Genomic DNA, 14,247 nt, shown 5'->3' with positions numbered 1-14,247 from the left:
CATTAGGCTAACCTCCCATAAACAAGCAAGCTTATGGGGCATATATTTAAAGTTAAAAAATTATTTGGCCAAAAAATAAAAATAAAATTTTTTTAGCCAAAGTGGCACACTACTTGGGAGGCTGAATTTGAAGGATTGCTTAAGCCCAGGGGTTAAGTCCAGCCTGAACAACATAGCAAGAACTCCGCCTCTCTTTATTTTTTGAGGCAGGGTCTGGCTCTGTCGCCCAGGCTGGAGTGTAGTGGTGCCATCTCAGCTCACTGCAACCTCCACCTCCTGGGCTCAAGCGATCCTCCCACCTCAGCCTCCCAAGTAGCTGGGACTACAGGTGTGTGCCACCATGCCCGGGTTATGTTGTCCAGGCTGATCTTGAACTCTTGGGCTCAAGTGATCTGCCGGCCTCAGCCTCCCAAAGTGCTGGGATATCAGGCTTGAGCCACTGCTCCCAGGTAAAAACCCTGTCTCTTAAAATATATATATACATTTAAAGCACCCATTTGCATGAATCCTAATTTCTCGCATACTTTAGGCTAACTTGGTTAGAGAGATATACATAATTTAGTTTTATTTATTGAAATCACTTTTGCAGAGGCTAAGCAGTGTAGTGAGAAGGACAGTTTTTGGCCAGTGCCTGCAATCTAGCTGTGATCATAATAGCTGTGCATCCTTGGGTAAGTTGCTGAAATAGATCCTCATGCTTCCTCATCTGTAAAATGAGATAACAGCATCTGCCTTGCACAATTGTGAAATCTGAAAATGGTATATAGAAGTGCCTAACAGTGGCCAGGTGCGGTGGCTCACACCTGTAATCCCAGCACTTTGGGAGGCCGAGGCAGGAGGATCGCTTGAAGTCAGGAGTTGGAGACCAGCCTGGGCAACAAAGTGAGCGAGAGCCTGTCTCTTAAAAAAAAAAAAAAAAATTAGCCACCATGGGTGGTGCACACCTGTAGCCCCAAGCTACTCAGGAGGCTGAGGCAGGATTGCTTGAGCCCAGGAGTTCGAAACCTGTTGCCTGAGCAACATAGCGAGGCCCCATCCCTAAAATATAAAAGTAAATAAAAATTTTTTCTGATGCCTGCAGGCACCACCCCATATGGGTTTTCCAGCCCACTCCAGTGTGATCTGCACCCTGGCAGGGCCTCGAGGGCCAAGGTTGCCTTGCCCTTTGGGCTGGAGATGCTTTGCCAGACTAGCCTGAGGCCTTGTCTAGACAGGGCTGGGCTGCTTGTCGTTGGAAATTGAGGCTTGGCCAGAGGCGGGAGCCCCTACAGTGCCGTGATCAGGCTGAGGCTCACCACAACAGGAGAGATGAACCCGCATCTGCCTGCCGCCCCGCTATGCTCCCTCTCCCCCGACTGGCGTCACAGTGCCCCCACCCGCGTTGCTGCCTGTGGTGTGCGTGCCCTGGGGAACACAGCCCCCGAGGGCGGGGACCTTGCTGGGGGCCCCTCAGCGTCTTTCTGTGCCTCTGAATTGCCAATACTGTCCCTGCATCTCTGAGTCTACGTGCATGCTTGCCCCCGGCGTGCCACCTGTGCGGAGCGCGTGAACCTGGTGTGTGCGTGCTGTGTGTGTGTGCGTGCGAGAGAGGGTGTGAGAGTGAGTGGCATGCTGGGCATGAAGGATCTGTGGGGTGCTGCAGTTCCTGCAGAATGGCCCAGTGGCGAATGGTGAAGGTGTGGGTTTCAGTCCAGGCCCTCCCCCGGTAGTCAGGAGGTGCTGGTGTCCACCTCCAGGGCCCCCAAGCTACAGGGGGCACACGGACCCATCCGGTGGGTCAGGACCTGCAGGGGACCCGGAGGCTCCCACCCTCACCTCTCAGGACTCTGCCTCCACCACCCCCGTGGGCATGCACTGAAGGGTTGCCCGCAGGGTCTCCAGGCGAGGGGGACCCCACAGGGTGGGCAGCACCTTCTCCCGGATTCCCCACAGTCCCCTGCAGCGTCCCGTCTGGCTGTTGAGCTACATGCAGTCGGGCACACCTCACACTACAAGGCTACCCCTGGGCCCATCCCTGCCCCTTCCACGGCCCCCACCTGTGGTCAGGGGTTGCCACCCCCTCAGGACCTGGTCTCGAGGCAGCCCCACTCGAGTCTTCTGGAGTCCGAGGCACGCCACTAGCCCAAAAGGGAGGGGGTGTTTGAGGGGGGCTCTGACTCTCCAGACCTCAGGGAAGCTGGGCAGGCTCTAGCCAGTGGTCCTCCAGAGAGCAGCGTTGACCACCTGGACCCCTGCGCCGAGTGACAGAAGGCCCTGGTCCTGCAGGCCTGGTCTTGCCCAGCTGGGCCGCCTCAGGCGTCAGGAAGGGGATGGGTGTCCCTGGCTCCCAGGCCAGGCAGCTGCTGACCTCCAGCCCCCCACACTTGCTCACGAGGACCCCACCCCCGCAGGCCCTCCCAGGTCCTGACCAGCCTCTGGTGCAGCATCTGCTTTGGCCTCTAGGCCCCCTCGCTCCCCACCCACCCCAGCCCCTTCTCACCTGGGGCCTCCATCCCAGAAGCGCAGGGCTTATTTTTCTGATTAAAGAAAACAAAAAGTGCCGTGCCACTATTTAAAAAAAAATTTTTTTTTAAGTGCCTCACACCACAGTGGCATATGGCAGATCCTCAACAAATAAATGGCCAGCCCATTAAAAGCAGAGTGCGCACATCAGTCTGATAATGAACAACTGAAATTACTAAAAGAAATGCCCAGCTACAAAGTGGACCCAGAGGAGGCAGCTCTTGCACCAGGTGCTCTCAATTGACTTTGACTGCACATTACAATCAGCTGGGAAGCTTTAAACTTCCCAATGCCCAGGCCACACCCTACATGTAACCAGACCCTCTGGATGGGACCCAGGTGATTCCAATGTGCATGGGTAAGATCCTCTGCCTTGTAATCTAGCCTTACTAGGTTTGCTCTCAGAATGCACGTCTCCTAGCCTGAAAATCTGAAGTATTCCAAAGGAATCCTGGGCCCGGAGCTCCAATGGCAGGGCTGGGAGCTGGTAGGGCTTGGCTACACATTCATTAGAAAACCTGATGCTGTCCGGGCATGGTGGCTCAAGCCTGTAATCCCACCACTTTGGGAGGCCGAGGCAGGCAGATCACCTGAGGTCGGGAGTTGGAGACCAGCCTGACCAACACGGAGAAACCCTGTCTCTACTAAAAATACAAAATTAGCCAGGTGTGGTGGCGCATGCCTGTAATCCCAGCTACTCGGGAGGCTGAGGCAGGAGTATCGCTTGTACCTGGGAGGCGGAGGTTGTGGTGAGCCGAGACTGCGCCATTGCACTCCAGCCTGGGCAACAAGAGCAAAACTCTGTCTCAAAAAACAAAAACAAAAACAGGAAGCCTGATGCTATGTAGAGGCAGGCAGGGTTGCTCTACCAGTAATAAGCTGCCTGGAGGCTGTTTAGCAGGTGGAACCACTGGCCAAAATAAGAACTGCAGTGCACTGGGAATTAGCTCAGGGGCCTGGCCTCAGGGAGCTCACCATCAACAAGAGGCAGGACCACTGTACAATGAGCTGTGTATGCACAAAACAAGAAGGGATGTGATCTGTGCTGTGGGAGGCAGAAGGAAAACCACTATTCAGAGCTGCCAGGCAGCTTTTTAGGAGGTGCTGGCTTTGAGCTTGGTCTTCATAGATTCTTGTCAGATATGGACATGTAGAGACCCTAGGGGGCCAAGGATGGAAAACTTGGTTATGTTCCTTATGTAGGATGCAGGAGCAATGAAAGTAGTTGGCATTGCTAGGGTAGTTCAAGCTTGCTCCATCTTTCCATGCAATTCAGGCAGAGAGTAGCTTTTTTTTTCTTTAAAACCAGCTTCTACATTAAGGACACAAGAGACCAGCTCTTAATATTCACCCCATCTTGGCTCTAGGATCCAACTCTGCACCTACGATAAGGTCACCGTGGCAGTTGAAGCCTGCTGCCCCGATACTTGGGGGAAGAAATGGTTTAAACCACATTTTCCTAACCACCTGATTTTTTATGTTAGGGGTGGGGTGCGTGGGAACAGTCAAAAAGGAAAGAAAAGGAGTAGGAAGCTGTTGCACTGTTAAAATGGCAGATGTTATCATTGTTTCAAATTAATGTGCAAGGCCCATTCCAATAGTTTGACTTTATTAAATCAATAGAACGGGATCTCAGTGGTTAAGCCGTCTTAACAGGGCCAGGTCTCTTGAGGTAGTTTTTGGGCCATCAGTTAATTACATCGACTTTCCAGGAAACAGACTATGGAGAATGAGAGGAATCAGACTGCCTGTCACACACCTCTCATGGAACCCCCTAGTGACACCTATAAGGACGTTACAGATCTAGTTCCAGACTTTACAGATCTAGTTCCATTTTCTCAAGTTACAGATGGGGAAACTGAGGCCCCAGCAGGGGGAGGGGATGTATCTAAGTCACTAGTGAGTTGGCGGCAGTCAGGTCTCTTGATTCTTTTCCCCATACTCTCAGCCCAACTTCTCAGTGGAGAGGGGCTGGCAGGCCTGCTCTCTGGATAGAATGTAGCAAAAGGCCGGTGGTCAAACTGATACGGGGTGGGGAAGGTTGGTGGGCTCTCAGCCATCAGCCATTCTCATCCTACACGTGAAAAACTCAGCTGAGAGAAGGGAAGTGATGTCCCCCCTCAGGGTAACACCCAGGACTGGAGCTTGGATCTCCTGCTTCTCAGCCTCCTAGAAGCTTCCACAATGGAATACAAAAGGAAAGGTATATGGCGGCATGGCCAGTCTGGAGAAAGGGATCAAGTTAATGACTTTAAATACAAATAATCTGAACAAATGACTAGATAAAAATTGGTTTCCCTAACATGATCTCACCCTCCATGAGCTGTACTGTTTCTGGAGAGAGCAGTCCAGGAAAGGGGTGTAGGAAAATGCAGTGTTAGAACGAACACCAAGGCTGCAAATGGGGGCAGGGGTGGGCTGGGGGCATTTAGACAGTCTGCACTTGGGTCAGTAAATCCATGACTCCATCTTTGGTGAGGAAGGCCACCTCACCAGTGTTCTGACACCAAACCTCAAAATGTGCAGGGTCCTCCAGGGCCCTCTTGCCAGCGATTATCACAAAGGGGTAGCCAAACTTGTTGGCATCTTTCAGTCTGTTTCCGATGGTCAGATGGGTCCTGTCGTCCAGGAGCACCTCCCCGTGAAGCTGAGGCACTGCCTCTGTGATGTGGTCGTACAGCTGCCCTATGAGCTCGGAGGCCGCCTGCTCCTTACTGCCCTTCTTAGGGGGGATGAGGCAGGCTTGGTAAGGGGCCAGTAGGCTGGGCCAGCGGACACAGTCTTCTGTAGAGAGGACTTCAATGGCAGCAGCCAAGATCCGTGTCACACCCAAGCCATAGCACCCCATTTCAGCCAGGGTTGGTTTGCCACAGACATTGGTAAACTGGGCATTGAAAATGGATGAGTACTTGGTACCCAGGTAAAATGTGTGCCCCACCTCAATGCCTTTGGTTTTAGTCAATGGGCCCTGGCAAGCAGGGCAGTTCATTTGTGACAAGTCTAGTGTCTCCATGTTGGCTGAGAAGCTGCAGCGGGGACAGATGGCAAGCCGGTCCTCTCCAATATCCACTGGGAGCTGGAACTCATGAGACACTGTGCCCCCGATGGTGCCCACATCGGCCTGGACCTTGACAAATGGCAGCCCTAGCTTGTTGAACAGGCTGCAATAGGCATCACACACCAGGCTGTAGGTCTGCTGGGCAGCCTCTGGGGAGGAGTCAAAGGTGTACATATCCTTCATGTAAAACTCTCGGCCACGGAGAAGACCAAAGCGGGGCCTGGGCTCATCCCGAAACTTCCTTGTCACTTGGTACAGCAGGAAGGGAAGCTGCTTGTAGGACAGTTTCTTCTGGGAGGCAATTAAGGCCGTAATGGCTTCCTCGTGAGTTGGTCCTAAGCAGTATTCCTTGCCATGCCTGTCTCTAAGTCTTAGCAGCTCTTTGCCCATCAAGTCCCACCGGTTGGTGGCTTGCCAGAGCTCTGCCGGGCTGAGGCTGGGCATGTTGACTTTCTGGCCCCCGATGGCCTGCATCTCCTGGTCTATCACTCGCACGAGCTTCTCCATGGCACGGACGGTATATGGCAGGAGGTGGTAACAGCCGGGGCTTGCTGGGTAGATCAGGCCCACCTGCAGCATCAGCCGCTGGCTCTTACAGGTCAGGTCATCAGATTTGTCCTGCAGGGAGAGCACCCGGTCTTCCCGAAGGTTCTGTGGCTGGAACACACGAGACAGCAGCAGGCGCCGCCCTCTTCTTGGGGCACAGTGGTGAAACCTGCAAGGAACATACCCAGAGAGCTGGTGGCTGCAGGTGGCCAGGGCGGGCAATGCTCTGCATCTTGTCAGCAGCCCTTCCATGACACCCTGGCACCGGGAAGCACAGGCACCTGAGGAAAAATGAGTTGTGTGAGAGCCTCATCCGTGTTCCAACACCACGAAGCAGCCAACCCAGCCTGCTCTCAACAAACTTCGAAGGCAGCCACTGATTTTGCAGATACAAATCCTTCCATTTCTAATATCCTAGCAGATCAAAGCACTATTTCTCTAACCTCTTACTTCCGTTTTTGAAAAATCAGTATTTTCCTGATTATAAAAACATTAACAACATCCTGTGGAGAGACAGCGTCGTGTAGTGAGTGCACAGGCTCTGGAATCAGGCAGCCTGGATTCCAGTCAGGCCTCCCAATGGCTGCACCCTGTGTAGCTGGGAACATGTGTCTTAACCCCTCTGTGCTGTTTCTTCATCTGTAAAATGGTAATAACAACAGAACCTACCTTCTAGGCTTATTGTGGACACTTAGAAGAGTTATAAAAGTTCTTCGAACAGTATCTGGCATGTACTATGAGCTCAACTAATGTCTGCTATTATTATTATAGAAAACTAGGGGGGAAATCTGAAAACAAAAAAGAAAAGAAGGCTGGGCATGGTGGCTTATGCCTGTGATTCCAGCATTTTGGGAGGCCAAGATGGGCAGATCACCTGAGGTCAGGAGTTTGAGACCAGCCTGACCAACACGGCGAAACCCTGTCTCTACTAAAAATACAAAAATTAGCTGGGCATGGTGACACGCCTGTAATCCCAGCTACTTGGGAGGCTGAGGCAGGAGAATCACTTGAACCTGGGAGGTGGAGGTTGCAGTGAGCTGAGACTACGCCACTGCATTCCAGCCTGGGTAACACAGTGAGACTCTGTCTCAAAGAAAAAAAAAGGAAAAGAAAATCAACTGTAATCCCTCAGCCTGGAGTCAACTGCAGCTGACGTTTTGTTGCCATCTGTCTCTTGCAAACCCTGTCCTTTGCACATCCCTCTCTTGTCCCTCTACCTGCCCCCAACATTTAAATGTCATGGGCCTCTTCCCTCTTCACAGCACACACTCCCTGGACAGCCTGCATGCTGAGAGCTGACTCAAAATCTCCACCTGCCTCCTGGAGAATACATCAGGCAGGTACTTCAAAACTGTGTCCCAGAATGAACTCAGCATTCTCCCCGCAAACCCACTCCCCCTCCAGCACTGCCTGTCATTGTGAATAGCACCAAAAGTTGCACTTTGCCCAAACCAGAATGCGGGGTTCGCCTGCTCTGCTCCTCTCTGTGTCCCACATTCACAGCCCTCTTGGCCCTGTCATTCCTACCTCTTCACTTGCTGTTCAATCTGTCCCTCTTCTCTCTACAGCCTCCGCCCAGGTCCAGGCCACCCTCATCTCTCACCTGGATGGTTGCAACAGCCTCCCCACTGGTCTCCTGACTTCCATTCCTGCCCTCCTTCAATCCATTCTCTATACTGCAGCCACAGGGGAGACTTCCCAAGCACAGATGCTAACAGCTTTTCTTGGTTATAACGGCCTCCTGCTACCCTTAGAATAAGGTCTAAGCTTCTGACTTTCAGGGTGTGCACAGCCCCACATAAGCTGACCCCCTTGGGCCTCATCTCACCACTGCCCCCTCACTGATCAGGCTTCGTCATGCCCACTCTTTTTTTTTTTGAGACGGAGTCTCGCTCTGTCACCCAGGCTGGACTGTAGTGGCGCGATCTCGGCTCACTGCAAGCTCTGCCTCCCGGGTTCAAGCCATTCTCCTGCCTCAGCCTCCCGAGTAACTGGGACTACAGGCACCCGCCACCATGCCCGCTAATTTTTTTGTATCTTTAGTAGAGACGGGGTTTCACCGTGTTAGCCAGGATGGTCTCGACCTAGTGATCCAACTGCCTCGGCCTCCCAAAGTGCTGGGATTACAGGTGTGAGCCACTGCGCCCGGCCCCATGCCCATTCTTAAACATACTGTCCCTTTTGCACAGAACACCCCTCTCCCCTTTTCCTGCCAACATCTAGCCGTCCTCTAGGCCTCAGGATTACCATCCTCTCCCCAGGAAGCCTTTCTTGTCCCACTCCCCGTACCCCCAAAGGGCCGGCTTTTCCCGCATAGCCCACTTGTCTCCTAGGGTTCCTGCCCATTTGGCTGCCTGTCTTCTCCCAGACACTTGGCTCAGTGCAAGCAAGGACCTGTCTAGATTGCTCACCACTGTATCTTCAGCACATGACAGGGGCTTACTAGACATTGTCCAATAGGCAAGTATGTTTCTCTGATTTTACAAAATAATCACACATTTCTAATGGCAGTACGACATTCCACTGATTACATCAAAAATCAGTAGTTGGTTTTCTCTGTTATACATAATCTACAATGAAGAGAAGGCTTTTTTGTTATATATTTGGGAGAGGCGTTGAAGAATGGAATTACTGAATCAAAGGCTATAAATTCTTTTGAGACTTTTTATTTGTATTGCCAAATTTAGTGAGTACCTCTACTTTTCAGCACAGTCCATGCAACAAAGCTCCCGGCAGTATGCTGGGTATGGGTTACTGATTCCCCTCAGCTCTAGGGAGCTGGGATCTCCCAGCTGGTTACCTCTAGCAGCCTCAGGTCCTCCAGCTTGTCCCCTCCAACCTCAAGCAGCCTCATTCATTTCCCCTGTGCACTGTACAAATGTTTAAAGGTGGTGAGGCACTGCCACAGAGCCCTAGTGTGGTGTTGTAGGAACGTACCGGCCATGGAGGCAAGGCACATGTGGATTCACCCCTGGCTCTATAACTTCCTTGTGATCCAACCTTACTTAGGGCAGTGGCTCCAGCCAGAAACTCATCCTTGATTCCTCCTAAAGCAAATGAGTCTGTCTCAAGGTTTCCCTTAAGTCCACCCCCTCCTTTCTGGCCCTTACTGCCTCAACATTAGGTTAGCCCCTCAATACCACTTGCTACATTACAGTTACCCAGTGGTTCTGAAATCTAATTGAGCATCAGAATCGCTGGAGGGCTTGTTTTTTTTTTTTTTTTTGAGACAGAGTTCACTCTATCACCCAGGCTGGAGTGCAGTGGTGCAATCTCAGATCACTGCAACCTCCGTACCCCCAGCCTCAAGAGATTCTCTTGCCTCAGCCTCCTGAGTAGCTGGAATTACAGGCATGTGCCACCATGCCCAACTATTTTTCGTATTTTTAGTACAGACAGAGTTTCACCATGTTGGCCAGGCTGGTCTCAAACTCCTTGACCTCAAGTGATCGGCCCGCCATGGCCTCCCAAAGTGCTGGGATTACAGGCGTGAGCCACCATGCCCGGTTGGGTTTGTTAAAACAGTGATTGCAGAGGCCCATCTCCAGAGCTTCTGATTTAGTAAGTTTGGGGTGTGGGCAGAGAACCTGTATTTCTAACAAGTTCCCAGGTGACACAGATGCTGCTGGTCCAGGGACCCCACTGGGAGAACCACTGCAGGGGTCTAGCTGTGTACCACCAATGACTAATGTCTTAAACTCCATGAAGACGACAGCTATGTCTATTTTATTCCAAGTTTTATCTGCAGCATTCAGCACAGTGCCTGGACACAGTGGACACTCAATAACATGTTCCTTTTTTTCTTTCTTAAAAAATAGAGATGGAGTCTTGCTATGTTGCCCAGGCTGGTCTTGAACTCCTGGCCTCATGCGATCCACCTGCCTCAGCTTCCCAAATTGCTGGGATTATAGGTGTGAGCCACTGTGCCCAGGCTCAATACATGTTCTATCAATGAATGAATGGAGTAATTCTTGAACCCTGTCAGTCCAGTCTCCGTATTAGTCTCCAGCTAAAAAGATAGCTGACCCAATCACTCCCCTGTTTACAATCCATTAACGGCTGGCTCTCATAATTTTCTCAGAATGGCACCAAAGCTCTTCACATTTTGATCCCAACACACCTCTTCCAACTTCTTATCCTAGCATTCCCCAAGTTGCTCATTATCCTTGAAACAGACTGACCTCCCCCCAACCCCCAGCAATTCCAACTCGAATTCAAGGTTCACTTACTCCAAGAAACTTTCTCCAACCCCTCTAAACAGAGAAAGTCACCTCCTCTGTGCTCCACTGCACACACCTCTTTTTAGTATACTGTATTAGAATCATCTCCAAAAATATTTTTGAGGAACTATTGTGTGCCAGGCATTGGAAGCGAATGGTGTTTCACATACATTTTTTTTTCTTTCTGGGGGTGTGTACGGGGGCCAGGAGGGGAGGTCAGTGTCGATGTTTAACATTCTATTCCTTGATGAAATTACAAGTTTATGAAGTTTTATACATCTTTAAATTTCAGAGTCTAGCATAATGCCTACTATTTAGGCATCTGTTGATCAAATATGTTAATAAATTAAGAGCAAAGCAAACAGGTGCAATGATATAATTATCTGGATAATTTAAACGAGAGCTTTAAACTCTTCTCCTCCACGTTTAGCATGTCTGTCCTCAGACCCCTCAGCTTATACAAACAGGAGAATAAGTAGAATTATCTCAATTTTTCAGGAGCAATATAGTAACTAACGTATGCAACACTTCAGGCTCTGGCAAACAGCCTCTGAGTCATTCAGTCGATTTTTTTGAGTACCTACTCTGTCGGGACACTGTCAGCCCTTCCAGCCCAGGCCTTTTTAAAGATTCTTTGACTCACCATTGCTCCCCAATCTAATCAGAAAAGTTGTACATAAAGCGTTTACAACGGCACCTGATACATAATATTAAGTCTCACAAAGTGCTATTATTATTATTATTATGCCCAACTCAGAAAAGGGAGGCTCTGAGATATAAAGTCAGTTGTGTCAAGCCACACAGCAAATAAGCGCAGGGTCGGGCCTGGAAGGCAAGGTCCCCGCCTCCAAATCCTACAGTTTCCATCACGAACTGTGCTACATTAAACAGCAATGGAACCCTAGGCCTAGTTCTAAGAACAAGCTCGGCCTTCACTCGCTCGGTGACCCTGGACCACTCACTTCGCCCCGGACCTCCGTTTTCTCCAACATAAAACGGGAAGGCTGGCTCAGGCAGCAGGTGGTCTCAGGGCCTTTCCAGAGCTGGCACTTCGAGAACTGTGTGACTCTCACGACGACCGAGGGAGAGACCAGGAAGTGCTGCCCTCATTTAACAACGGAGGACACGGAGACCAGGAGTATCGAAAAGTTTATGGGATTCTCAGCCCGCCCCAACTCAAGGACGGGATGCAAGTGGGAAAACGGACACCAGGGTCCTAGGTCTCCGCGCCCACACCGCGTGCTCGCTTCATTTCGCTGCCCGCGCCCGTCCCTCAGGTCTGGGAGTCACCCACGTTCACCTACCGCAATCCCAGCCCACGCCTCCCGCAAGACTACCGCCGTGCCGGGCCAGCGCGCTTGCGCCTCGAGCAAGCCCGCTCCTAAGCCCCGCCTCCTGCCCTTCTCGCCAATTGCAAAGCCGCGCTCACGGAGGCGGGGCCGAGGGCAGGGGCGCTCTGGCCCCGCCCCACGCTAGGCGCGCGTGAGAGGTTTTCCGGAAGTGTAGCCAAAGAGCGAGTACCCGGCTTTCCCCAAGATCGTTGATTGGCCAGGGCGGCCTTGAGTAAATCACCGTTCCGGAAGTACTTTCTAGGAACTTGGGAGGTATAACTCTATGATGATTTTGAGGGTGCTGTTCCTGCCCCTGCCAGGCCCCGCCCACTCCCCCAATAGGAGAACCACTGGCGACAGTGTAACCATGACGACACACTGGGCAGTGTAGTTTCTAATCTATCCTATGATTTTTACGGGCTTTCCATTTAAATAGTATAAAATTGTGAAACAGTTGGAGAAAGACGCCTTTATTACAGTGCCCAAGACAGTCTTTAAGACACAAATTCAAACTTCCATTCACAAAATATTTTTTGAGCTGCTACCACGTAGAAGCCACTGCTGTAGACACTGGGGACAGTGAAGTGAACCAAACAGACAAAATTAACTGCGTTCAGTGTAGCTTGTGTTCTAGAGAGGACACAGTCAATAAACCAATAGAGCGAAATTTAAGCAGGGCGGGGAATGGGAGCAAAGAACTCAGTAACCAAGATAAACAGTATTGTAATACAATTGTTTTTTTAAAAAAACAAAATGCAAAAAATCCATGGCAAACAAAATATCAAAATTTAAAAGAATCTGTCAGTCAGATGGTGCTAAGGGCTATAAAGAAAAAATTAGGGAAGGAGAATGGAGTGGGGGAGTTAAGTGTTTGCAATTTTTTTCTTTGTCTTTTTGAGACGGAGTTTTGCTCTTGTCGCCCAGGCTGGAGTACAATGGCGCGTTCTCGGCTCACTGCAACCTCCTTCTCCCGGGTTTAAGCAATTCTTCTGCCTCAACCTCCCGAGTAGCTGGGATTACAGGTGCCCACCACGTCCGACTACTTTTTGTATTTTTAGTAGAGACGGGGTTTCACCATATTGGCTAGGCTAGTCTTGAACTCCTGACCTCAGGTGGTGATACACCCACCTCAGCCTCCCAAACTGTTGGGATTATAGGTGTGAGCCACCGCGCCCAGCCAAGTGTTTGCAATTTAAAATAGGAGGATCAGGAAAAACCTCATCAAGTAGGTGGCGTTTTTAGCAAAGACCAGAAGGGGGTGAGAGACAGAGCCTTGCAGGGGAAGAATTTTCCAGACACAGGAAACAAGAAATGCAAATGTCCTGAAGTGGGAACTGCATGTTATATAACTCAACCTGATAACAACTACAGTTATTGAATGCCTAAAACATACCAGACCCAATGCAAGACACTGGTGATTCCGATACTGGCCCCAAGAAGCTCTCAGCACGACAGGATCTTCCAGGAACAACTCCGTGTGATCAGTGGTGTGATAGGGGCTGAGCAAACCCCTGCGGGAGCGTGGGGAAAGAAGGCTTCACTGAAGAGGTTACCTTTGAGCTGGACCTGAAGGATGAATGGGGTCTACCCAGACAAGAATGGCAGTGGGAGTGGAGTGCAATGTTCAGGCAGAGGGACCAGGACATTCAAAGGCACAGCTCAGGAAATGATGAGCCAGTGTGAGGGAAGCATGGGGTGTGGTGTGGTTTACATCTTTATTTCTCCCAGCTCCTCACACAGAGCTTGGCACACAGGCCAGAGCAGTGATTCTCAACCTTGACTGCATTAGAGTCACTATATGCACCCACTGCCACCCTCTGTCCCAAGATGCTGGTTGTGCAGACATTATTATTTTATAGTTCCCCAGGAAATTCTAATGTGCAGCCGGGGTTAGATCTGCAGCCCTAGAGGAAAGGCACTGGACAACCTGGTGGTGGAGGCGGCAGGGGTAGATGCCATGTTATTATCCTGGTCTTACAGTTGAAGAAAACACAGCTTGGGTGGAGCACACGACTGCATTTGCCTACCAGCTAGGAGGCCAGGCAGGGCTGGGGTGGACCTGAGCTCTTTTGTCTCTAAGAGCCTTGCTCAGCCTTTACAGCCCAGAGCTGTGGTAGAGGCTTTCCCCAACGAGTGCAGTCCCAGAGGTTTCGCTGGACTGATATTTCTCACTCCTCCTCTTTGGGGGCAGGGGGCAAATAAACTTCAGAATTTCTTGGATCTACATATCCAAAGTAGCCTTTAATTTCTCCCTGTTCCTGTGCACGTTATTACATCCCTTCCGATCCTGGAAAAGCCAGGCAGCTGTCCTCAGCACCCTGAGGTGTTAATTATTTCTCAATTAGCAGTCCCTAGGCTGTGTAGAGCATAGTGGTGTGGAGAGGCCTAATGACTTGCCGTGTTTATACACCCCCACATCTTCAGAGCACTTTACCAATGGTAACTAATTAATGCTCACAACCCCCTTGGGAGGCAGGCCAAGAATGCTGCATTTTACTGTGAGATTGCAGGAGGCTCTGCAACTCCAGGCTGCAGAGTCCTATCAAGACAGTCACAGAGTAGATTTGCTCCCCATTGAGAGAGTCCAGGG

At 50.7% G+C, this 14,247-nt stretch overlaps 1 protein-coding gene across 1 annotated transcript; it reads right to left on the bottom strand.

The window, feature by feature from the left end:
• Positions 1 to 4,094: 4,094 nt before the first annotated feature.
• PARS2 (prolyl-tRNA synthetase 2, mitochondrial) lies at positions 4,095 to 11,804 on the bottom strand. Its single transcript, XM_513427.5, has 2 exons — positions 11,631 to 11,804; positions 4,095 to 6,387 (listed from the first exon to the last, which is right to left on the bottom strand). The coding sequence occupies exon 2, from the start codon at positions 6,356 to 6,358 to the stop codon at positions 4,931 to 4,933; it is 1,428 nt and encodes a 475-aa protein (XP_513427.3). The 5' UTR covers positions 6,359 to 6,387; positions 11,631 to 11,804; the 3' UTR covers positions 4,095 to 4,930.
• Between the last annotated feature and the right edge of the window lie 2,443 nt (positions 11,805 to 14,247).

Source organism: Pan troglodytes, chromosome 1 (genome assembly GCF_028858775.2).
Source record: "Pan troglodytes isolate AG18354 chromosome 1, NHGRI_mPanTro3-v2.0_pri, whole genome shotgun sequence".
NCBI lineage: Eukaryota > Metazoa > Chordata > Mammalia > Primates > Hominidae > Pan > Pan troglodytes.
Note: the sequence above shows the minus strand (reverse complement) of the source record. Positions and strands in the feature narration are given on the sequence as shown.